The 27,202-nt window shown below is 40.5% G+C and overlaps 1 protein-coding gene across 1 annotated transcript in view; it reads left to right on the top strand.

Annotated features, from left to right (window-relative positions):
* The window catches only part of LOC122804326 (protein only RNase P catalytic subunit), a 1,488,843-nt gene that overhangs the window by 1,370,757 nt on the left and 90,884 nt on the right, over nucleotides 1-27,202 (top strand). The window contains exons 5-6 of the mRNA XM_044074121.1: nucleotides 2,406-2,554; nucleotides 26,934-27,129. Of these exons, the coding sequence (XP_043930056.1) occupies nucleotides 2,406-2,554; nucleotides 26,934-27,129 (345 nt within the window). The remainder of the gene's footprint in view (nucleotides 1-2,405; nucleotides 2,555-26,933; nucleotides 27,130-27,202) is intronic.

Consider the following 27,202-nt stretch of genomic DNA (forward strand, 5'->3'; position numbering starts at 1 on the left):
CCAAAGCAGTTCTCGATACTCCAGTGTCTCCCATTGCTCCCTTTCTAATACCTAAATTAAAAGTCTACTCTGAGCACACCTGATTAAATGTCTGTTAAGGGCATTGGTTTCAGTCTTTTTCGTGACCTCATACTTATGCTTGTACACACTGTTTTTGAGAGCATGTACAGTCTTCCCCACATAACAGGAGAAGCATATTGAGCAAAAAGCCAAATACACAACCCTCTTGGAGCAACTGAAATACCTGTTCCCTCTGAAAACTTTCCCTATACTGGGAAGAAATAGTTCTCCACAATGTACCATATGTATGCACTGGTGATACATGCCACATTTGTATGTGCCTTTTATAGCATGGATGTTCAGAGACAATTCAGGCACTATCTTGACAGAATGAAATCTTTCAGATCTTTGGATTAAGTGTTCATTTCTTGTGAAGGTAAGAATGGACAACCTGTGTCAAAACAGACTATTTCCAAATGGTTGTCTAAGGCTGTTACATTTTGTTACACTCACCAAAACAAAACTGTTCTAGTCAGGGTCAAGGCCCACTCTACCAGGGCTTTGGCTTCATCTCTGGCTTTTGGAAAGGGTTGAATTCTAGAAGCTGCTACTGGGTCCCTTTGTTCATACTTTTACAAAACACTTATAAGCTTGATTCCTCCTCTAGATCTTGATCAGGCTTTGCAAGGATCGTTTTCCAGGGGCTTCTGAACTCTTCTCCTTCCATCTCTCAAATGCGGTAAATTAGAGTTATCTACCCATATAGCTAAGACTGCTGCAGCGGTGATCATTTGAACGTCTACTGTTTGGTAAGTTTACTTACACAGCTGTCCTTTTGATGTGCTAGTATCCCTACTTCTGACATTTTGGAGAAAACTGCTCCAGACGTGGGACTGTGAAGGCACATTTTATCTCTGTGTATACAAATATTATACCCTCCAAACAACAGTAGTTTCAGAAACTAGTTTTGCAGATGTCTTTATACTGAATGGCAACCACTGGAGAAGCAAACACTGCAAAGTTCTACAAATAACAGTCACCCTGCGTTTCTCTGTTCACAAATTCCTATATTCGTTTAACAAAATCTGACTTCCTTCCAATCTAAATATATGCATCTTGTGTTGATTTGTTGGTTTCTGCAGGAGCTAATTTATGGGAATAAACACACATGGTTTACTCTAACCTTTAACATGATATTAAAATGCTATTTTTCCATCCTCTTAGAGAAGAGGCTTTGACATCCCCCAAGAAAGAACGCACGAGGGATTAAGGTAGGCAAGCTAGTATGAGCTGATATCTGGCATAGTGGGGTTGGAAGATGAGAACTACCCACAATGGGTGTGTTTGTGATGGGATGAGGATTATTCAGCTATATTTGAAATGAATTAACATTCTGTAGAAGAACATTAAATCCAGAACTTGAAAAGGGTTTTGGAGAAATATTGATCTGAATTAGATTTTGTCTGGGGTACCCTAGTCTGCTTGCTTTTATGTTTTGCCAGGAAATATTTCTCTGAACAAGTTTCATTTATGTAGAAGTATTTGTGAGGAGCTGGCGTTATATTAAACACACATGGTGATCTTTGCCATCAGCAATCATGGTTCCATTAGTGATTCTTGCTTCAGAGGGCTGTCTGCAGGAAGGAGAATTGAGTAGTTAATGAACATTTCTTCTTTCTCTGTCTGCTAGAAGGGGTGGGTTTTGACTTCACAGTGATGACTTTCTGGCACAAACCAGCAGGGATCACTTCTGGGCCTGTTAAAGCCTACGGAGGGTTGACATCTCAGTATTTGCATATGGAGAAGTATGCTGCAATGTTGGTGTTAGTATTACACGCTCACTTCAGGAGAGCCGTGGAAACAAAGATACCACTGATAACTGTACAATCGTATCATGTCCCTTTTGTTTCAGTCTCATCCCTGCCACTTTACACAGAGACAAAATCATGTTTATTTGTTTAAAGTTTTATCCTATGGTGTGCAGAAAGCTTGCTGTTGAGTGTTGCTTAACTCCATTGTGAGAATGAGGGTAAAAGGAATTGAATGGGCATGACTGAGAGGCATATCAGCTGGAATTCGGTGGTGGTGTAGAAGGCAAAAAGGTCAAGCTATGAACATTACAGAACAAAAAAATAAATAAATAAAAGGAGCCGCACTAGTTGTGTGAACCATAAAGGCATAAATGAAATGCAATCTGTGAAAAATCTCACGCATCACTTAAATGTATACTGCTGTAAAACCATATTAAATAATACTGAAGCTACAGTTTAGAAAGGTATTAAACACTAATAAGTTTCAAGTTAATGGCATTTGAAGACAACAGGTACAGTTTTCAGTCTGTTTTATATTATTTTTTCTTTAGTGGGACTAATGTAAGTATCCAATCTTTTTTGTCCCTTTATCAGCTCCTTGATGTGGTTTCGTATCTTGCAAATCAGGGTCAGCGCCTGCTTGTACTTGGCCGAAAGCATATGTTAAAGGAAACACATGCCTGGAAAAGACATCATATTGCTACCATACAAGATAAAGCTACCTGCTTTTTTACCGAAAATGTGTAAGTATCAAGGGTGTTACTAGTAGCATGCATAGTGAACTGCACAAGGCAGGAAAAAAAAAATTTCCTTTCAAAGAGGCACAGAAAAATAGCTGTGTTCACTCACAAAACGGGTGTTAGACAGTGAACCTTTCACTGCTTGACTAATTTCAGCAGTGCCATTTCACAGGACTCCGAGATGTCACTACTTTCCACAGAAACATTGAGTTACAGATGTTCCCCACCCACCACATTGTGTATAATACATCTCTGGAGAAAGCTTTTTTTCTGCGTTTCAGAAGACCAAAAAGGAAAAGTCACAGAGTTAAATTGCGAAGCTCATCTACCCCTAAACATAGCCCTAATTTCCTGTTTGAAACTCCTGTGTAGGGGAAGATAAGGAGAGTGACATTTAAACAAAATGTGACTGGTATAAGTTTAAAACAGAGGAAACGGTACTTTTCTGGAGTTGTTCAAACTCTCTCCCCCCATTACTTACATACACACACACACACACACACACACACACACACACACACACACACACACACACACACACAGCCATGCACTCTTGCACCTTATTGAAGATATACAGCCCTTTCTTAAATGTTGCATATGTCATGGCTTTGAGAAGAGGACCCAGTACGGAATCTCAGCCTCTGCACAAGTCATTTCAGGGTAAACATTTAGAGCATTATTTGTTGCTAGGCTGCGTCTCAACTACATAAGAAACTATGCCTATCTGTCATTCATGTTTGCTTTCTTTTAATGTGTTGTAATATGTTGCATCCTAAAATAATTACTTTGCTAGCCTCCGTAACATATATGAAAAATGTCCATTGGATTAATCCACACATCTTATCAGTTTATACCTAAGTAACGTCATAGAAGAGGAATGTATTAGTGATTAATACAGAGATTATAAATCACAGTTCTAGATTCGACTACTACCCTCTGTTGCCATACTGTTCATTTTTTAGAAACCCTGTCTGTGTTGCAATGACTTCAGATTTACTGACAATTATTCATTTTTGTCATTTACTGGTACTCCTTTTGAAATATATAAAATTTGTAAAATTTAGAGCCTAACATCACGCACACACACTACATGTGGCAGTAAGCAGTTTAACACTACGACTCAGCCATCTAATAATCATCCCACTTTTGCTGAGGTTATTAAAACGTCATGACATAAGCCTCAAAGACTTCTTTTAAATAACCCTTTGCCACATGACACTGTACATTGTAACACACCTGTACATACAACTAAACTGGGTCACCCTGGCTCTATGTCTACTGTCATAAGGACTAGAAGTTGTAGCCACACAGAGTAATGTATTAGTAATAGATACCTGTATAGTTAGGTACACGTATGTTCCACTCACCAGGATGTGCAGGTGTATGCCCACATTTAGCAGTTTGGGATGTGTCCAGAGCCCTGAGGTTCCTTCACTCTCAGTGTGAATACTGTCTTGTTGCACAGTTAGATCTACTTAGGTGGAGATACAGAGAGATACATTAGAACAGTATATGAATGTGTCCGAGTCAGGTAAAACACTTGACTTGAGCAGTATCTTGCTTTCTCTGGGAATGATGCCACAGTTTCAAAAAAAGTAATTGAAACAACTGGCTTGTTAACTTGCATCACACCAGGGGGATCCACTGTGTGCCTACTTGGGAGGCAGAAATAGACGGATGAGCCTGCTTTACTAGGAATGCATTACATTGTTCTCAGGGTTTTGATGTATTGGTTAAGACTTTTTCTGCCTGTGCACTGTCTTTATATAAAATTCAGTTATTAGATATTCAAACTTTACAAATTCTAATGCATTCTACATTAAGGTTACTCTGTTCAGGGCTAGGAGTCTGAACAGTAAGTTGCCTGTTTTTGATACCTTCCTGATGTTTGGACATATTCATATAGGTGCTGTCATACAAACTTGCTTTAGAGAGTTCTGATAACACTTCCTGTATAATAGGATACATCATCTGTCACTCTTTCAGAATGTTTGAGAGTGGTGTTGGGAGTGCTTCTTTTAATCCTCTCAAATATAAACTTGTGCTGGCATTTAGTTGAAAATTCTAAATTCATGCTACTTGGCTCACACTTTATAAATTCAATTGCCACATCATTGCCAACTACAGATCCCCTTCAGATTCACAGAAGGACCATACTAAATACCTTGAAAAGTTATATTTCATTTTTGTTAATTCCAGTACTCTTTATCCATGCATTAGATGCAAGTCTTACAGAACTAACAATATGTTCAGCATTTCATAGACTTCATTCATGCCATTTCCCTAGATCAAACTGTCCACGTCTCCATAAAGAGGAGAATTATACTTGACCTTGTCCATATATATGCTTCCTTTGCCCATATTCCTACTAACATTATTCTGCTCTTTTTTTAAAACACTAAACATCTTTATTAAATTATAACATATGACATAGGCAATAATAGGTTCATAGGTTAGTACTAAGCTAACTGCCTTTGCGAGCCATTTTAAGCCTAGCCAATTATCCCTTGTGAGACTCAAACCCTGCACCTTGTGTTTGTAAGGCAAACACCTTAACCATTAGGCCACCCTCATACATTTATATAAAAAAAAAAAAAACAGGCTGACATAATTTTAGTTGCAAATATTATACATCACAAACCATATTGGCATAATTTTAGTTGCAAACATTATACATCACTTACAATCTATCCAATCATTGTCAGTCAAACATTACATAGCTCATTCAAATCCTGCCTTATTTTAAACTTTGTTCCTCCGCTGCATGTATTGTTCCCAAAATTCCCATGCTTTATTGTGTAATTTGCTTCTACCCTTTTCTAAACATCCCAGTTCCAGTTGTTTTGTCTCTGATACTATATTCTCTACTTCTAGTACAGTTGATTTAGACTTTGATTTCCATTTTCTAGTAATTGCTTTTTTGGCAGCCACCATAATTAGACTCAGCAAGGCCTTACTATGTTTAGTTAACGCTGATTCTGTATCATAGCTAAAAAAAAATAATTTCTTTAATCACATCAATTTGCTCACCCAGTAACTCTGATAGAGTAATTTGCATGGAATGTTTAAAGTCTTCCAAGTCATTACAGTCCCAGAAAATATGTTCCTAATTGCCTCTTTCTTCCCCATCACACCTCCAATATTTGCTGTGTACCTGAGGAAAAATTCTTTGGAGTCTACTTGGGGTATAAAAATATCTATGCAAATACTTCCAACAAAAATCCTAAATTTTCTAGACTGTGTTGCATATTTGGGAGACATACATATATCCACCATTGTTTCTTTGTGAATTGCTTATCTGGTCTCTCTTTCCAATCCTTTCTAACCTCCTCTGATTGATTCTTATAGTTATCTTGGAATATTTTGTATGCTGAACTAATTATTCCCTTTTTAACACCAGCTTCTGTTCTAGAGTCTACTAAAAACTCTACTAGTCCTGATCTTTTTCTTAGGATCCACCTATTTCTTTCTCTTTGCCTACACTCTGATATCAATCCTTGATAGGGAAGGCAATTTCTAGCTTGCAGTCCAAATACATTCTTGGCCTCTTCCCATTCTATTACCTTTACCTCTTTAATTATTTGCTCCTATTACCTAGGTTCTTTTGCCAGTTTTCTCCAAAAATTCCACCCCCCTCTTGCTTATTGTCTGTATCCATAATTGCAGTCATCCCTATCGACAAAATCTCCTCTCTCCATTCCCATGTTGGCTTAGTTCGTAGAATACTTTCTGCTACTTTATGATTATAATATTCTGCATGGTTGTTATTCTCCTTAAGGATCTGCATCCAAAATCCCAGTCTCTCCTTGTTTCTTGAGCTTCCCCCCTGTTTCATCATCATCCTTTTCCACTTTGAATTATAGGTTTCTGCTTGTGCTTTGTGTAGGAGCCTTAACTGTGTAGCTCTGAAATACCCCTTCAAAATCGGGTAATCCCAAACCACCTTGTTCTGTTGGAAGAATCAGCTTATCCCACTTGACTCTTGGCATTTTCCCCTCCCAGATAAAATCCTTCACCACTTTATTAATTGCTATCCACAACTTCTCCTCTGGTTGATAAAAATATGCCTGACCTGTGTATAAAACTAAGGTAACTAAAACATTTTAACTGTTTGTATCTTGCTGTCCATATCCATGTAACAGAGCTTCCAATTTCTCAGTTTTTGTATAACATTTTGTTTAGCCTCTTCCCACATATCCTTAACTGCCACACCAGGATCTTTTTTAATCCATACTCCTAAGTACTTAATTTTATCATGCTCCGTAAGAATAGATATTTCTGAACCAATTCACGTGTGGGTACATAATTTACAGCTATTGCCTTTGTTTTAGCTTCATTAATTTTGTATCCCAAAAATATTTGAAACTGCCTCAAAATGTTCCACAACACTGAAATGTCCTTTTCTGGTTTTATCAGGTAAAAAATATCATCATCTGCAAATAACTGACTACCAAATTGTCACCTTTTCCTTCAAAATTAGTACCATATTACACAGTAATTCAGTCGCATTTAGGTATTACTCCCAAATCAAACTTATATTCTTGCCTATGGGCCTTGCAAATTGCAAAAGTGATTTACCACCTGCTGACCAACTCTCCAATGTCAACGTATTTAGCCATTATTTTTACTGCTTTCTCAAGCAGTGTATAGATGAGTCTTTGCCCATTAACCGTAAATGTGGTGGGAAATTCAGGGTTTAACCTCTATGCTGAAACTTTAAGATAAACAAGCTTTATAACAGGAGGAGAACATTTTTTTCAAAGTCATAAGATGAAATATAAGTAGTTCTGCAGGGGTCTTAAACTTATAATACTGAATACAAATTGAAAGTAGATAACTCTGTGAAGGATAATCACAATGCTTTTTTCAGCTATTTCAGGGGTATTAGAAGTGATGCCTAATACTGGACCAAACTGAAATACTTATTTTGGCACTATAGCCGTAGCAGATGTCCTGGCTGATATATTTAGCTAATTGTTTTCTCCTCCATCAGAACTCAGTGTTCTGTCCCTTAACAGTGCTTTAACACTATTCCTTCCATTATTACTATGACCCATATCCTGGAAGCTAGTACCAAAACTGAAAATAACAGCTCCATGGGTCTGGGCAATATACCAGGTTGCCTTGTTTTTAGCATAAAGTATGCTATTGCTGAAAATGGCAAGTAAGTACACATTGTGTCCTAAATGGTTTTCAAACTATGGGCCCCCCAACAGGCATTTTTGGACCACGTAGAAATGCTCATGTTCTTTAGTGTTCATCTTCCTCATTTAAAACCATTTGAACTACTGCCAATATAATCAATGTTACCCGTGAATAATAACCACTTGACCATATACAGTATACCTCAAATGTCTCACTATATATAAAATTGTATCTTAAAGTATCCCACCTACTTTACACATGCAGACTAGTGCTGCAAAACTATTTAATCCATATACAGCTTCTGTACCTGATAGTTATAGCTCCATTGCTGACTTGTGCACGCATTAGATGTCTGATTGTGATAAAAATGAATAACCATTGAAACAGTAATGTATTTCAGGTTTATATCACACACAGAGTATTCCAACTTACTTCACACAAATGGACACTAAACTCACAAACCCAAACTACTTAAACTGAGCAAACAAGAGATAAGTCATTTTCATCCACAGACAGCCCTCCCCCAGCAGTTCTTCACTAGTTACTTTTTGTATACACTTCATATGACTATAATAAAAGATAATGCCTGTTAAATTCTTAGTGTTAGTGCAAGAATCAAAGGCAAATCCATACATCAATGAGACAAAGGCCCAGAATCACAGATCTCAATAGAAAGTTATTAGAATAAAAGTTGTTTGCAATGACATGCAGATGTTCTTCGTCTCACATTGCTGCAGTCATAACCTGTGGGTAGTCCGCTGTCCTCGGTCGGCCCGAATACCAAAGAGCTAGTCTGGCGTCGGTCATGGGCGCCCAGAGCTGACGTCAGTACGTAGAAGTACTTAAGCGCATGACCGACGCCATATCCTCAGTCTTTCTTGCCGCGTGGTCCGAAGCAGAAGCAGCGTTTGCAAGTGCCGTTCGGCGTTCTGAAATTTTCATTTATCGAGTTTCAGACCGAAGACCAAGTTGGGCTAAGTACCCCGTTGGGGAAATTTTTGTCTTTTCTTGCCTCAGTTATCCGGATGTCAGAAAAAGTTAATAATTGCATTTCTTGTGGGAAACAGATACCTCATAGGGATTATCATTCTTTCTGTATTCCTTGCTTAGGGCCTGAGCACGACGTAGTCGGGTGTCGCTTTTGTGCTAGATTTAATAAGCGCACCATTAAACGGAGATTAGACTGTGCCAGGCTTGTTTTCGGTAAGCGGTGCAACTATAACATGCCGTCGGATCCTCCGACGCCCGCTACTGCTAAAAAGCGAAAAGATAAATCTTTGAGGTCGAAACCGGATGAGTCGTCCGTTGCGGATGCCGGTTCTACAGAGCCTCCGGTTGAATCTGTGGATCCTGCCGAGGTTTCGGCTGAATCCCAGGGGGAACCTTTACTTTTGCAGGAGTTGGCCTCTCAGGAGGTAGGCCAGGCTGAGGGTGCTTCTCAGGTATCTGTGGTTCCATCTTTACAAAAGGTTATTAGGCCTTCTACTTCAGTGGCTAAAGGCCATGCTAAGGCCAAATCTTGTCTTGTTGGCCCTGGTCATAGTTCTAGTTCTCCAGCCCCTGTTCCTAAAAAGCATATGTTGAAAATGGCAGAGGATTTGATTACTTTGATCAGGGGTTCTATGCCCCCCCCCAGAGAAGAGGCCTAGGGTGGAGGCAGATTTAGAGGGAATGGATCATTCTTCAGACTACTCTGATTCCTCAGCTGAAGAAATTCAGGATTTCCCTTCCTTTTCAGATTCAGATGCAGAGGACTCCTGTCCTTCTGCCTCCCCTCCAGAGGATTTTTCTTTTTCTGAGACCTTACATTCCACGAGGGAACATTTCAAATGGGAAGGTCAGGATTTTTCAGATTCTCGAAAAAGGCTTAGGGAATTTTTGTTTTTGCCTCAGCATAGGCCCTTGGCTATTCCTCCTGTCTTAGATGTTGTTCAGGATGTTTTTTCTGAATCTTCCCTTAATCCTGATTCTTTGCCCCCTGCCCCTGTTAAGCCAGACAGGTTTTACAGAGTTCCAGAAGCACATAAGTATTTGTACAAGAGTCCTAGAGCTGATCCGGAAACTATTATTCAAGGTCCGAAGGGTGTTAGGGCTTCTGTGGCTAAGAATCCAGTTCCTTTGGATAAAGATTCTAGAGCGTTAGATAGGTGGGGGAAAAAAGTGTACACCTCTTCTACGTTAGCTATGAGGGCTTTGAATTGCCAATTTCATATGCTGAAGTATCAGAACTTTCTGTTAGGCCAATTGAAATCTAAGGTGGATGCTTTATCTGAGGGTATAGAGTGTAAGGAGCTCCAGGAGTTGGTTCATGCATCAGATCAAGTTGGCAAACATTCTTTGCAGTGTGGTTTCGATGCTCTTCAGGCTTCTTCCAGGGTGGCTGCTACAGGTTCAGTTATTCGTAGACATGCCTGGCTTAAGGATCAAAATTTGTCAGAGCATGTTAAGGCTCGGATTTTGGATGCTCCTCTTCAATCTGAAGTACTTTTTGGCCCTCCGGTGGAATCAGTTTTGAAAAAGATGGAAGATAAGGCTAAGTCTATGCAGATGGTCAAGGATTTTCTGCAGGTGCAGCCCCCTAAGTTTAGTAGGAATTGGCCTGCTAGAGGATGGTCTTATCCTTCTTCGGACTATCAGTCTAAGGGCAGGTCTAGACGTGGTAGAGGCAGGGCTCACGCTCAGGGTTCTTTCAGACCTAGGACTTGGAGTTCTCCTGCACAGTCTTCTGGTGAGGGCAGGGGTCAGCCCTTTCGTAAACAGACCCAATGACCTGTATCTTCAGCTGCCAGACCCTTCTTTACTGGCAGCTCCTCTAGGAGGAAAGTTGGGACTTTTCAAACAAAACTGGCATTTGGTCACCCAGGACAAATGGGTGTTGGATATAATAAATCAAGGTTACAAGTTTTATTTTCACACTTTTCCTCATTTCAAAGGCATGCCGGATGTGCCTCCCCAGCAAAGGCTGGAGGCTCAGGGACAAATTTCTTTGCTTTTGCAGATGGGGGCAATTCAGGTGGTCCCTCCGTCAGAAGTAGGCCTAGGATTTTATTCCCGTCTATTCCTAGTGCCAAAGAAAGGAAGCACTTGGAGGCCAATTCTGGATTTGTCCACTCTCAATACCTACCTAGACATTCCAAAGTTCAAGATGTTAACATTGCAACAACTTCTGCCTATGCTAGGCAAAGATCACTGGATGGTAACCCTGGATCTCAAAGAGGCCTATCTTCATATTCCTATCAGGCCCAGCTGCAGGAGATTCCTGAGATTTCGGGCTGGTACTTCTCATTATCAGTTCTCTGCATTGCCCTTTGGTTTATCTACTGTGCCCAGGGTATTCACAAAAGTTCTGGCTCCTGTAATTGCTTTCTTCAGACAGAGAGGAATACAAATTTATCCTTATCTGGACGATTGCCTGATTCTTGCTCAAGACAAAGACAAGCTACTTCAACATCTCCAGTATGTAATGGCAGTTTTAAGGTGCCTAGGGTATTCTGTGAACGAAATAAAGTCCAGTCTAGTGCCCTCTCAGGACATGTGCTTTCTGGGTGTGAGACTGAATACAGCTTCTCAGATGGCATTTCTGACCCCGGACAAACAAAGAACTCTTCATCTATACTTCCAGCGGTTATCAGTAATGTCCAGGCTGACTGCAAGGACAGTCCTTCAAGCCTTGGGGTTCATGGCATCTTGCATTCTAGTAATTCCCAATGCCAAACTGCATATGAGGAAGCTACAATGGTATCTCAAAAGTGTGTGGACTCAACACTGCCACGGTTTGGACACTGTCATTCGGATTATACCTTGCATCCAGAAGGAATTCTTGTGGTGGGCTCAGGAATGTCACCTAAACAAGGGACTCTCTGTGACCCGACCAGAGGCGAGTCAGATCCTAATGACGGATGCCTCGGACTTGGCTTGGGGAGCACACTTCAAGGGGAAATGGATACAAGACATGTGGCCTCCCAAACTACTACACTTGCATATCAACATGAAGGAGATGTTAGCAGTCCAATTTGCTTTGATGGCCTTCAAGGACCTACTTCAGCCGGGACAGGTGTTGATTCAGACAGACAACACAACAGTCATGTGGTACATCAACAAGCAGGGGGGAACCCATTCCTACCCTCTTTGCAGACAAGCAATGATTTTGTGGGAGACTGCTCTGAGTTTGCAAATCAATCTTCAAGCACGGTTTCTGCCAGGAGCACAGAACTCCCTAGCAGATATATTGAGCAGACAAATTGTGGATCCCCACGAGTGGAAACTGGATCCTCAGGTATTCAAACAATTGACCATGGCTTGGGGAACTCTAGACATAGATCTGTTCGCTTCTCCACTGAATTTTCAACTGCCAAAATTTTGCACAAAGATGTTCCACCCAAATGCTTTGAAAGTGGATGCTCTATCTTTCATTTGGAACAGCCTTCACGTCTATGCTTTCCCCCCTCTGCCTCTTCTTCCCAAGGTACTCTTGAAAGTCAGGCGGGACAGGCCTTGCATGATTCTAATAGCACCAGATTGGCCACGTCAGCATTGGTATCCTCTGCTGAGGAGTTTAATTCAGGAGCCTCCTTGGCCTTTGCCACAGATTCCTCATTTGTTATCCCAGTCAAACAATCACTTTCTCAATGTCAGGGTGCAGTCCCTGCATCTAACAGCCTGGCGTATTCTGTATTAGAGCCGGTGGGGTCTCAGCTTCCTCAACAGGTTTTAAATGTCATTTTGGAAGCAAGGCGGCCTAGTACTCGAAAAGTTTATGCTGATAAATGGAGGAGATTTTTTCTTTGGAGCTCAGCTAAGGGCTTTGATGTTTCAGTACCTAATTTGAGTTTTGCACTACAGTATCTTACTGAATTACTGGACAAGGGTTTGTCATTCTCTTCTGTGAAGGTTCATGCTGCAGCCATTTCTGCTCACTATGATTGTGACCCTCCTTTATTTTCTCACTCTTTGTTCAAACAATTTCTGAGAGGGGCAAAAAATATAAGACCCCCACGTAGAGCTCCTACTCCTTCCTGGGATCTCAATTTTGTGTTGGAGAAACTTACTTTACCTCCTTTTGAACCTGCAGCTACGTCTGAGTTGAAGTTTTTGTCTTGGAAGACTGCTTTTTTGTTGGCCATTACTTCTGCTAGGAGGGTATCTGAATTGCAGGCACTCATGGCAGTTGAACCCTTTCTGATATTCCATAAGGATAGAGTTTCTTTGCGTACTAACCCTACTTTTATGCCTAAAGTGATTTCTAATGTGGCCTTGAACCAGTCTATTCATTTGCCTACTTTTTTTGCTGATCCCCAAAATAAGGGGGAAAAAGTCTTGCATTCTTTGGATATCCACAGGCAGCTACGTTATTATTTGAGCAGAACTAAAGAGTTCAGACAGACTCAACAATTATTTGTTTCCTTTGCTTTGGGTGCACAAGGGAAAGCTGTTTCAAAGCAGACTATTTCTAAGTGGATTGGTCAATGTATTGCTTTTTGTTATTCTCATCATGGGAAGAATGTTCCTGCTGGGATCAGACCTCATTCTACTAGGGCTACTGCCACATCTACTGCTTTTTTGAGGGGGGTAGCTACTAAGGATATTTTGGAGGCAGCTATTTGGAGTTCAGTACACACTTTTACTAAGCATTACCATCTCCCTCTTTATTCCAAGTCCAGGGCTGGGTTTGCCACTGCAGTTTTACAGGGCATGTTAGCAGCTCCTAATGCTTTTTAGTTTGCCAGCCTCCCTTTTCCTTTGCTTTGGGATTCTACCCACAGGTTATGACTGCAGCAATGTGAGACGAAGAACATAGTACAGTTTTGTACCTACCATAAATGTAGATGTTCGAGGATCTACATTGCTGCAGTCCTATTATCCCTCCCTCCTTCCCCTCTATAGTTTGGGGTTACTGTGTTTCTGTTTGGGATACTCTTTATTTCCACACTGGTGGTTGTTGGGTGTTTACTTTTGTGGCTCTGGCTTTTCTTTTTTAGGTCTTCTGACATCTGGGGCAAGAAAGACTGAGGATATGGCGTCGGTCATGCGCTTAAGTACTTCTACGTACTGACGTCAGCTCTGGGCGCCCATGACCGACGCCAGACTAGCTCTTTGGTATTCGGGCCGACCGAGGACAGCGGACTACCCACAGGTTATGACTGCAGCAATGTAGATCCTCGAACATCTACATTTATGGTAGGTACAAAACTGTACTTTTCTGAAAGGTATGAGGTTTTAAACAAATTGTCTGCCATTATATAGTGACTACAGTCCTCAGTGATTTGCCAGAAATCACAAACTCTGTGGAGAACAGACAAAAAATATATGCAAAATCAGTCATTCTTCAAAATCTGGGAATGTTTAGAGCTATACAATTTCAACTTTTTCACTTAAACAACTGTAAAAAAATTTTTTTTACATGCAGAAAGGGTAAACAAAGAAAAGAAAGAAGTGATCAAAGCTGAAATAAGACAAATACTGGTGCAAGGGTAACAAAACCAGAAGAGAAAACTGGTGGTAAGAATCAAAACAAAGAACAAAGACACTGTTAACAGGTATTAAATTAGGGGACAGGTATTATTTTACCTTTGGGGTTTAACATACAGGACATAAGAGCATTAATGCACTTTGGAGTACTTTCACAAACTTACTTTGAATTTTTTTTACTTAAAAAATTATGGATGACATGGAGAAAAAAGCTAATTTGAACCTCAAAAGGACTATATATCTCTGAACTTGGGACTGCTGTTAAGGAAGAAAATGTAAAGTTCAGAACATCTGACAAAAGTGAATCTTGAGTTAAAAGACCCTTTTTCTGTCTGTAATAAGGCACCTGAGGTTAAAATATGTATGATGAAATAAGTGTTGAGCAATGGGGAATGAGAAGTGTCAGACATTGGAGGTGCAAGATAGAAAACTGTAGCATATTTCAAATAAGACAGTTGTGAAAGGGAAATGGAGAACATTAAGGTGTTGGGGTCAACCTAAAGAAATTTTTTGTGGGGGTGAAATACACTTGTTGCAAGACTATTGTAAAAGAAGACATGGTCAGTGTGGGAAGAGGTGATATGCCACAAAATAAATGTAGGCCTAAATATAGAAAAGGCAATGAATTTGGATATTTTCGGCGTAAATGACTATACCAGAAAAGAAAAGGTTATCTGAAGAAGAGAATATGTCAGAAGAAAAACAATATGATAATATAATTGAAGATATCGGTGGAAAAAGAATTGTGGGTGAGATAACTGAAGATGGAAATATAACTAATATGGCAAAGGATGATGGAAATTAGGTCAGAAATGTTTTTCAAAGAGAAGTGACAAATACAAACAGATATGCAATGCTGGGAAGTTAAGAAGGGGAAGAGGGAGAAATTGAGACAGGAGAAGAGCAAGAAGAAAATGATAAGTCAGTTGGAGGGAGGGTATGGAAAAGGAAAAGACAAAAAGTACAAACCAGACACAAACAAGGAAAGATGTGACTTAGAAATATTAGCACTAAATGTAAATTTTATTCAAAATTGTAAGCGGTGTGGTAGTGACTGAGTGGTATAAAAAAACTAAGTATGGAGGTTGTTAGATGCGAGATGTATGAGGAAGGAAAAAGGAAAATAATTGAGGCAGTATCAGGTAAAAAGATATGGTCGATGGGAAGTGATATGTGTTCAGTAACAGTATTTTTCTTTTAAATGTGAAGAAATAAAGATACTGGATGTGATGGTATTACTGCTGGTTTAAAGAAAGTGTTTTGGGTTTCCTAATACCATGGTAAGAATGGACCCAAATCCTAAGTCATGGTACTGTTAGATTTCATGAAATTAGTGTTTCAGACTTTTATGTTAGCTAAGAGTGCTCTTCTCAGCACCCACAATGTGCACAGAATTGCCTCATTCTGTAATTCATATGGGGTTACGTGAATCGGTAACATATTTAAGTATGATTGTAAATTCTTTTTTATTAGACCTTTTGCTGCTACTACTGGTGGAACTGTATGAGTACCCTTCTTCCACATTGCTGCTGTTTCTCCTTGAAAATCCTGGTATTTTATGACTTTGTGTCTCTCTGTACATAACTCTGTACTTGCAGGGTATGACAATTTCAGTGATCAATGCTCTTTTGTCTTTTTTCATGGACTACTATATATGCTTTTTTTCACATCCTTTATTTGAACTGTTTGCAATGAGTGAGCCCATGTGATATAAACTTCACCATTCTCTATAATACTTTGTGGTTCATGTTTCTAATGTTTAGCTATTTCTCTACTGTAGTGTTTGCTCAATTCCCAATGCAACAGTTGTTCCACATTATTGTGCCCTTTGTCATGACTATAGTAGTACTTGGAATACTAGTAGTATGTGATAGAAATAAAAGGAAAAGATGTGTAAGGATAATTGTTGATCTGAAGTAGTTTCCTTCATTTGGTCTTCAACCTGTGGGATACGGATCCGTATCGGATCTGAGCCGGCAACTTTACTAGCATCTGCTCGGAGCTCCAAGCTCCTCACTTTACCCATAATACACCTCCACTACCTTTCATCCCTAGATCTCGTTTGCCGCAAATAGCTTATGCATCGTGATCTCTTGAGCTCCAGGTTTTCAAGTGGGTAAAAAAAGTTTTAAAATATCTCTTTTCTTTAAAAATCTTTAGGTAGTGATAGAATATGTTCCCCTTTCTCCTCCCCTCGCTTGGTACGTTGAGTTATAGTGTTTTAGGGTAGTTAGCTTAGTTTGAATAGTTGTGTGGATTTGTTGCCCCCCCCTCAGTGTGTGTGTGTGTGTGTGTGTGTGTGTGTGTGTGTGTGTGTGTGTGTGTGAATGTGGTGAGTGGGTGTTCTCAGAGAGAAAGAAAATAACATTTTCTTTTAAAAATTTTCTTTCTTCTGACAGTATGGCTGACAAGCCTATTTTCAAAAGATGCACTGAATGTGGCCATAAATTATCCCCTGCGGATGGCCACACTCTGTGTGTTATGTGCTTGGGCATGGCCCATCTGAGTGTAGACTATTCTATATGTGTGGGGTTCAACCCTCACGCCATTAAAGATAAGAAGGCCTTCTTCCTCCTTCAGAAACTGTTGCCTCATCTTCGGCTTCAGTGGCTGCTGTGGCCGCCTCTCCTTCTTCTCTTCCCCTGGCTTCTCCTCCCTCCCAGGCTGGGACTCAACCTCCTATACAAAAGCCTGTGGAAGCGGAGCAGAAAAAGGGCAGAGAGAAAGAGAGAGAGAGTCGAAGGCGAGGGAAAAGTGCAAGAGGTTTCCGGACCTTCCTTCTTCTGTAAATACCTTACGAATCCGTGACTCCCCTCAGCTCCGATCTCCGAGGTTCTCCCCGGAGCTGGAGGAGACATGCTCAGCTTCTAGGGCCTCGGTGCCCCGACCCGCAAGGTCGGAGTCTGTGGCCTTGTCGAGGTCCACCCGGTCTTTGTCTGAGGTTTATATGGCTAAAATGATGAGGAGGTTCATCTGTACTCCAATCCAGATGGGGGTCTTACCAGCCCCCTCTCCCTCAGGAGGGAGAGCTCACTTCCCTTTTTCCAGCCGATATCTCCTTCTCTGATCCTTCCATTGGGTTCGGAGTTTTCGGATCCAAGGATGGCTTTAGTCAGGGGGTTGGCACCAACGGTACATGCTTCCTCGATGCCGACAGCTGCCTGGAGCATTTCGGATCCAACCAGCTCAGATCCGAGCCACTCTCGGAGCCGGAGCTTGGGTGTCGGATCCGAGGGAGTGGACCAATTCCAAAAAGATCCAACAAAATCTTAAGTTCCCCCACAGACAGACCAGCATGGAACAAGGGCTCCCCCTTAGACGCTATGGTGATAACAGCAGCCACAAAAAAGGAACTTGCCCAGGAGAGTTCCTTGGTTCACCCTCCTGACCAAGAGTCGTGGATGATGGACTGCCTAGGGAAGCAGGTTTATGCTTCAGCTACGTTTTCAATTAGGGCACTGAACTACCTGGCTCATGTCACCAGACTCCAATGCGACCTGGTAAAGGAGCTGGAGGAGTCTCCCCCTAAGTCCATGTCGCAGGAGGACAGGGCCTCATTCTCTGTGAGATGGCCACTTTAAAATCAGTCTCCAGTACGTCCATGCAACTCCTTTCACATGCTATGGAAGGAATGGCTAGGGCAGCTGGATCTGACGTGTCCACGAGGCGCAACGCATGGCTGAGATTATGTCAATTTTCGGAACCCTTCAAGGCGTCCTTTGCCAGTGCCCCTTATGATGGCTGTACTCTCTTTGGTAAGACCATCAAAGAGACATTAATCCACAGGGAGAAGGACGGGAAGACAGTATCTGCCGTCGGAATCCTCTTCTTAAACCCTCAAAGGTCCTTTTCCCGGAACCAGAGAGGGCAAAAGAATATGCGGTTCTGGAAGTCACAGTATTCCTGGGACACTCATGGCTCTTCTTCCCCCAGAGGCAGAGGGGGACAGAATGAATGCCGGCCCAGAGGCAGAGGGAGTCTGAGGAATTTTTGGCCTCAAGAACCTTTTTCAGACAGACCCGGGCAAAAACCCTGAGGGGTGGCCCGACTGCTCTACTCTGGAGGCTGTCGGGGGATGATTGTCCTTGCACCTAGCGGTATGGGAGTCCATAACATCAAACCGCTGGGTGCTTCAGATCATATCCAGAGGATAGTCTGTCCCCTTTGTGGGTTCCTCCAAATCTCCCAGACACCTCCCGGACGTACCACCCATGCAAAAGAAGGCAGCAGCACAGGAAATTTCCAAGTTTCTAGAAAAACGAGCTGTCAAAACCGTCCACCCAGATCAGTTCAGTCCAGGTTCTTTTTGCTGCCAAAGAAAATGGGGGACTTAAGGCCCATTCTGGACCTTTTTACCCTCAACCTGTCAGTTGCCAAAGAGAAGTTCTGGATGGTCACATTACAGTCCATCATGCCGTACCTGCAAGAGATCGACTGGATGTGCTCATTAGACCTCCAGGATGCTTGCTCGTTAGACCTCCAGGATGCTTACTATCAAATAAAAATGCACAGAAGCTCCAGGAGGTTCCTCCACTTCTGGCTAGGAGTCCATCATTACCGATTTCGAGCCCTACCTTTTGGTCTCACCACAGCCCCCAGGATGTTTACCAAAGTGATGGCGGTGGTAGCAGCTCACCTGAGGTTTCAGGGGATTCAGGTCTATCCGTACCTGGACTATTGGCTCCTCACTGCTCCCACCAGGCATCTACTCTCCCAAACCAGGGATTATTTCCTGACCCTTGCTCTGCATTTGCGGATCACAATCAATGCATCCAAAATATCTCCTAGATCCTGTACAGGTGATAGACCATATTGGTGCCAGGATAGATACTCTTCAGTGCAAAATCTTCCTGACCTCGGAGAGAGTACAAAACCTGAGGATGCATGTCTCCCTGATGTACCACTCTCATCTCCCAACGGCAGAATCAGTGTTGAGGGCCTTAGGCTCAATGGCAGTGACCATAACTCTTCTCCCGTGTGCCCAGTTACACATGTGAATTGTACAAGGGACTCTAGCTGTACAGTGGTCCCTGTTTGAACTGCCATTGGCATATCCAATTCAACTCAGTCGAGTCTGTCGGTCATCCCTCATAAGGTGGGTGTGTTCTCCGGACATTTTGGAGGGACGACCCTTTGTTCCAGTCCCGGCCCAAGCCACAGTGACCACAGATGCCTCCCTACTCAGGTGGAGGGGGGCATTGTTCGGGCAGGACAGTCCAAGGCCTGTGGTTCTCTATAGAGACCAACTTGCACATAAATGTCCTAGAGATGAGGGTGGTCCTTCTAATGTTGCAGGCCCTTCATGCCTTTCTTCCTCTGGGAACAATTGCAATTCAGTCAGACAACATGTCAGTGGTCTGGTGTATCAACAAACAGGTAGGGACCAGATCTTACCCCTTTTGTCGCGAGGCCATGAGAGTTTGGGAATGGGCGATCACCAGTCGCTTTCTCATCGCAACGCACATTCCAGCACGGTCCAACATCCTAGCGGACAGGCTAAGTCGGACCATTCTGATGCCTTACGAGTGGTCTCTGAATCTTTCAGTAGAGGAACAGATCTTCCGTGAGTGGGGTCAACCTTGCTGTGATCTCTTCACATCTCCTTCCAATGCGAAGTGCAGCGAGTTTTTCCCTCTGAACCCCCTGCCGGTGGAGTTCCCCAGAGATGCTCTAGTTCATGTTTGGCCTCCCGGTCTTCTGTATGCTTACCCACCAGTACGTCTTATTCTGAGTTTTCTACAGAAGGCTTGTCGACTGGGGAGCAAAGTGATCCTCATTGCCTTGTTTTGGCCTTGCCAGGTATGGTTTCCCTTCCTTTGGTCTCACCTTCTTGCTCCGCCTTGGATCCTGGATCCCATTCAGGATCTAATTTCACACCCTTCGGGGGTGCCTCATCGGAATCTGGACAGTTTGAAGCTCACAGCTTGGCTGCTCCAGTTCCCGTGATTGCTAGGACTCCTGGACTACCGAGGATCTATTTTGGTGGCTGCTCATAAGTCTTCAACCAGGAAGGTTTATCGCAGCAAGTGGAATTTTTTTTCCTTTTGGGCCTCTCAGAGGAGTTTAGACCCTTTCACTGCTACTATTTCTGCCATTCTTGATTTTCTAGCTGATATTTTTCAACACGGAGCTAATTCTTCTACTGTCAAGGTTCAGTTGGCTGCCATCTCTCATTTTCATGTGAGTGAGAATTCTGCATCTTTAGCCTCTTCCAGACTGTGTAAAGCCTTTATTAAAGGCACCTTTTTGTTATGCCCCCAGGCCAAAGATCCTGTTCCCCCATGGGACCTTACTATGGTTCTTCAAGCTTTGGTCGCTCCATCTTTCGAGCCTGCTGCAACAGCAGATCTGAAATATTTATCTTGGAAAGCAGCTTTTCTGGTGACTATTATCTCTGCCAAAAGGGTTTCAGTATTACAGGCCTTGTCCATCAAAGTTCCTTACATGATTTTTCACAAAGATAGGGTTTCCCTTCGAACCAATACATCCTTTCTTCCTAAGGTGGCATCGTCAGTCAATATCAATCAGACCATCAATTTGCCTGTGTTTTTTCCTAATTTTTCTAACAAGATGGAATACAAGCTACACCTGTTAGATGTTCATAGACAGTTATGAGTCTATTTACACAGGACTAAAAATTTCTGTAAATCTGATCAGTTGTTTGTATCTTTCTGTAAACCCTTTTTGAGGAAAACTATCTCCAAGGTCACTATAGCTAGTTGGATTTCTTCATGCATCTTTCAGATCTATAAGGACAGAGGCATATCTCCTCCAGGTCAGGTGAAAGCTTATTCCACTAGGTGCACGGCTACGTCTGCGGCCTTTTGGTCTAGAGTGTCTTTGGATGATATTTGTTCTGCAGCTACTTGGTCCTTATCTCATATGTTTATTTCTCATTACAAATTGGATTTGACTTCCAGAAGAAGAGCATCCTTTGATTCCGCGGTGCTCTGGAATATCCTTCCATGAGGGCCTCCCAGGAATTTAGTAGCTGGGGACTCTGCCCCACAGTTTGAAGACCAAATGAAGTAAACTACTTCAGATAAAGAAGTTATGTACTCACCATAACATTCCATCTGAGTAGTTCTACTTCATTTGTCTTCAACTGTCTCTCCCTCCTTCCCCCAGACCTTTGCATTTGGACAGCCTACAGGCTGCAGTTATAGGTCACAAGTATTTTTTCAAGTCAGGTTATCAGTATAAGGTTCAGCAAACTCGATCTGGGGATGGAAGGTAGTGGAGGTGTATTATAGGTAAGGGGAGGAGCTCGGAGTAGATGCTAGTAAAGTTGCCGGCTCGAATCCAGTATGGATCCGTATCCCACAGGTTGAAGACAAATAAAGTAGAACTACTCAGATGGAACGTTATGGTGAGTACATAACTTCTTTTTTATGCATACTCCAATATGACAGGAAAAAGATGTCTGAGGAACTTAAACTGTGTCTTATTGAACATGTTTATTATGTTGGAAAATTTAACCATAATTTGAGAAAGCAGAGGGAAAAAGTAATACAGGATGTTTAAGTAGTGTTAGAAGCTTTTACACATGGAGGGCTGAACATAGGAAAAACAAAGAATAGACATATTAAAGGGGGACTTTTAGAACTGAAATAGTTTGTGGTGTATTCAAAAGATAGGAAAGAAGTAACATAAGTAGGAATGGCTGACTTTTCAGATCATAGAGTATGATGGGTTAGTATAGGGATGTAAAGAAGTAATAAAAGAAGGGAAAGGAATAAAAGATTAACTGCAGAGATTGCTAAAGCAGATGAGATGGAGATGAAAAGAGAAGATAAGGTTTTATGCATACTGCATATGACAGTACGTTATTAAAAATGGACAGATTGTTGGAGAGCTTATAAAGAAAAATGCAAAAAATGTTTTATTATAGAAAAAGAATAAGAGTATAAAGTTATATAAAATATGAAAAAGTAGAACAATGGGGTAACAGATTAAGTAAAATGGAGAGCTGTATGAAAAAATACAGAAATAAGTTATGTTTAGAGAAGATTTGTTTAAGGAGAAAAGATGAACTTTCACTGTGCTTGGGAGAAGAGGTAAAAGTAAGAGAAGGATGGATGAATACAATGTTTGAAGTAAATGGGTCTATAGTATATCGTTGAACCGTCAGTTCAACAAGTGGTGTTTCATTAGAAATGCAGTTCATCGAGCCCCATACATCCCCCCCCCGCTAATTATGTATACCAACTCCCAAGATCACACTACAGTGGAGAAAGGGCAAATTTACCAATCCCTACCTTAATGCGATCTCGATAAAAACAGTTTGACGAACAGCATGTTCGACAAAATGCCTTCTGATGATCTGTTCTTTTGATGATATAATAGAGATCTGAAGGAACTGTCTAAGCAGAGAGGGCAGTAGTAGAAATTGTGGAAAAGTTTGTGGGTAGTATTTATGAAAAGCTAGTACATGAACAGGTGGGTTCCCTTCACATGGTCGACATTTCAGAATGTTGATATTCATATGGCCGAGACCATATGACTGACATTCGAAATGCGACCATGCGGAGCCAACATATCTGTATAGTGCATAATGGAAAGATTTCCATCTTCCGCACTGTAGTGCGATCTCGGAGTTGGTATATTTAAGTTCTGGGGGGGGAGCCCCCCCCCATGGGGGGGTGCAGGGGGACATAGGCCCCCCTGCTAGCAGCGTGAAGGTACTTTTTTGTGTTTTTTATTTTTTATTCTATGGTCGACATTTCGAATGTCGCTCATATGGTCTCGGTCATATGAATATCAACATTCTGAAATGTCGACCATATGAAGTAGATCCAAATAGGTATATTATAGGTTGTGAATATTATAAAGAGATGAATGGAAATGAGAAATTTATATTCTGTAAAATATTAAATAGAGAACTGAATAACAGATTAAGGGATTTTGGTGGACTAATTAGCTTTATATGGAAAATAAAATGAAAGCAAAGATGTGAGAAATACAATATACAAAATCTTTATGAAAATAATACAAAAACAGATGTAGAAGGCTTTGGATGAAGTTATAGTAGAACACTTTTTTGTAATCAAGGATAGAGAAGTGAAGGAAATATTAATAGTAAAGGAGACACATTTGGTTATAAAAGGAAATATGGCTAGTGACATGATATGGCAAATGTTTTTGATGAGGTTAGTCTTGAAGCTATGTGGAAACATATGAGACTGGGGAAAATGTTGAATGTTATAAAAATATGCTATAAAATGCCATAGGTGAAGGTTATGGTAGATGGATGGGAGCAATGATAAAAATTAAGAGAGGAGTTAAATTTGTACTAGTAGTGAATACAGTAATTCAGATGTGTGTGTGAGTTGAAAGAAGTAAAATGGAAGATAGGAAAAGGAGTTATATTGATATGTCTGTCTTATGCAGATGATTTTGTAATATTGGTTAAGAATAAGATATAGATAAGTGAAGTGGTGGTATGATTAGAGGACAGTTAACTAAGGTAAAAAGCATAGGGTTTGGTTTAACTAGGAAGATAAGTGGAATATATTGTACTAGAAATGAAATAACTGTTTTAGGACCGAAATTTGAAGAGTGTAAAATGTAATAGAACAGTGGAAAATAATGCTGGAAAAAATAAAAAAAAATGTTGTTATGGTGAAGTTTTAGTCTATCATTTAACAAAAATGTGTATGTGTTAAATACATAACAGAAAATCTAGCACATTTGGGAGAGTGTACGTTTCCAGCTAAAATGGGAAAAAAGATGTTAGAAATATATACATGTTTTATTTTATTTAGAGATTATGATTGAATCCAGTGAAAAGAGGAGTGATATGCAATAAAAAGGAGGCTTGAGTCTAAAAAATCTTGTAGTACACCTAGCATCTATGTATTTTTCTGTGATATAATGAAGAAACAGAGAAAGAGTTACAAATGATGGAGAAATGTTATATGTAAGGTATGAAGAATGAAGGTGAGGAAGGAAGATAAGGAAGAAAAAGAGTATGAAAGTAAAATTACAGAAGGTGAAAAATAATGAGACTAATGAAAATAGAAAATTATGGTATAGCAATATTATCAAGAAATACTATATGGTATATCCTTGGAGGAAATTACAATATAATATAAAACTGCTATAAAGAACAGAAATATAAGTTTTTTTGGAATTTTATGAAGCAAGGGATTTCCTGTGAAGAATTTTGTTAATAAGTTACCAGTTAAAAATAATGTGAAATATAAGGTATCAGAAGAAACAGCAAAAATTTTTAGAATGTAAAAAATGAACAGTTTTGGAAACTTTTAAAACAGGAATATAAATAGGAAGGAATTAAAATATAAGGATACATATGATATTATATGGAAATATGAGAAAGACAAATGTGAAATTGAATAAAAATGTGATAGAATCTTGTTTGCAGCTGTCTGGAGATTGTAGAAAAAGGTGTGAATTATATATTAAAATATAGATGATGAAGTGCTAGATGAAATAAAAAATGGTTGTGGAAGAAAGGATGGGAGAATAGAGAAATTTTAAACAGTTCTTATTGGCTTAAAACAATTGATATATTTCTGTGTAGATTATGTGTTAATGTTTAGGCAAAAGGAAATAAACAACATATGAATGTGAATGTGCTGCCATGGAGTCTTTCACATCCACCTGATCATCCTCAAAATAAGCCAGATGTGATCTTGGCTTAATGTATCATCTGAAGGATAGCACACTTCAGAGTGCAGCACCTCCTTATGTAAGCCCATAATGGTTAGGAGAAAAGTGTGTTTAAAGCAGAGTGCAAGACTTTAAAGAAAGAGTTATCAATCTCTTTGCCAGAACATTACTTGTGGAATGAGTTAGATGTGGTAAATGAACAGGCTTTGCTTATTGCACAAGTTCTAGCATGTTGGATCAAAATAATGTTGTTTGTCTTTTCGGCTTTTCCCGGTTAGGGGTCGCCACAGCAGAACTCCGGTCCGCTAATGTTTGGCAGTCGATTTTTATGGTGCCGAATTGCTAGCCCGATGCCCAACCTTTAGCAAAGGCACGCCCATTCATGTATGTCTTTCGGAGGCCACTCGACCGCGGGGAGTATATGCAGACTCCACATAGAAGGCACTCCAGCCGAGAATCGAACAGGAGAACCTCTTGCTGTGAGGTAACAATGCTACCACTGTACCACCGCGGATATACATGTTGGATCAAAATAATGGATTCACAGAAATAAATGATTCTAATTAAGACTTGAGAGAAGAAAATGTCTGGTTAAATAAAATTATTAGAAGTCGATTTATAAACTGGATGCAGAATGTCATTGAAACATGGGTAAAATATCTAGATAAGTATTTGCAGAATGACATATCTTAAGTAAATGGTGTATAAACAAACATTGTACTTAAACCACAGCATATGCTTACCACAAGACCTCCAGTATTTTCAGTTTCAAGGTTTTAAGTCATCTAGGTGTTATATATGTTTTTTTAATATTAAAAATCTCCTGTGTTTGTAAATAAGTCCTAGGTTGGTGAAGCTGTGAACTACCCACCATAATTCCTTCCCATTTTGCGACCATGTGGCATAAGCAACTTCCTTATTTAAATCACAGTAGTCACATACCTCCAAACCACCACATGATGGAAATTTGTAGGTGATCAAGGCTGTCTTGGCAACACAAGATATTGTGGCACTCCTGATTCACTATAGGGTCTTTTGATACAGTGTAGCCATTGTCTGTCTACCTGTCGGCATTTGAAGCAACATTTTGTGTTCCCTTATGACATTTCTTTAGTTTTAATTACAATTCTGTATAAACTACTTGCATATCATGTTTTATAGACCTAATGACAGGATGGATCTGAAGAAGCATTAGGCATCAATACTGTAGAACCTATTGTTATACCTCTGTCTGTTCCAGTCTAAACTACCAAAAGACACACCCCTATTACTGTTTCATGTACAAATGACATTTAACTAGAACTTGGAATCAAAGTGCTGAAACAAGAAGAGAACATCTGAATCAGAGGATGATTAATGAAGGGGAGGGTGGAATAGCTTCCTTTGGCTAGTTGTGTAGTTGGATGGAGGGACTCCTGGTCCTTTTCTGCAGCGCATTGTTTTAGTCATATAAATTAATTGGAATGATGTGTGTTGCGAAAGTGAAACGTCTCTCAACTTCATCTTGATTAGTGTAGACCCATCTGAGGGGCCATTTAACTCCTTTTAGCATTTTGAGTCAAGATTTTTGTTTTTCTTTGTTTTTCCTTAATTTCTTTTTTTGACTCATTCACTCAATTTCCTCCATGTAGCATTTTCAAAAGTAGCTTACCCTATGAAACAACATGTATTATACAGTGATAAGCTGAGATCATTGTTTAAATGCTACCCTGAAACAAGAGTAACCTTTGCTTTGACGATTTTGTATTACAGTTCAGGTGCAGTTGTCTTACTTTAGTTTGATCTCCACATGAGCCGTAATAGTAGACCTGAGCTAGTGCTCACTAGTTATTCCCCTAACTAGGTAAAACACGCATCTTTCATGTGATGATTGTTAATGAGGATGAAATGGTTGTATATATCTGCATATTGGTTTGCTATTTTTAGTCTTTCTGATTATATTATAAAACCACTTGATGTCATGAAACTGTGATGCAAGTTGAAGGAGTTCTTATACTTTAATGGGCATTACATGCATTTTATCATTTTGTTTAAGGTTAGCTTGTATAGCCAATACATTTTGGGATAAACACTAATTTTAAGTGCACTTCAAGTGGAATTGATTTATGTATTTTTTTCTTCTTTGCATTTGAATCAGGTCAGAAGATGACCCATTCCTCTTGTATGCTACTCTGCACTCGGGCAACCACTGTAAGTTCCTCAGTAGAGACTTGATGCGAGATCATAAGGCCTGCCTACCTGATAGCAGTACCCGACGCTTATTCTTTAAGTGGCAGAGAGGACACCAGTTGGTGATTTCCAGCTATATTCCAGGAAAGAAGATTATGCTACAGGTAAGAGCAAGATCACTGCAGAAGTACAGTTAGTGTGCTCTGATGTGACACCATTCCCTACATGAAGCAAGTT

The sequence above is a fragment of the Protopterus annectens genome, chromosome 6.part0, assembly GCF_019279795.1.
Source record: "Protopterus annectens isolate FY-2018-M chromosome 6.part0, PAN1.0, whole genome shotgun sequence".
Lineage (NCBI taxonomy): Eukaryota > Metazoa > Chordata > Ceratodontiformes > Protopteridae > Protopterus > Protopterus annectens.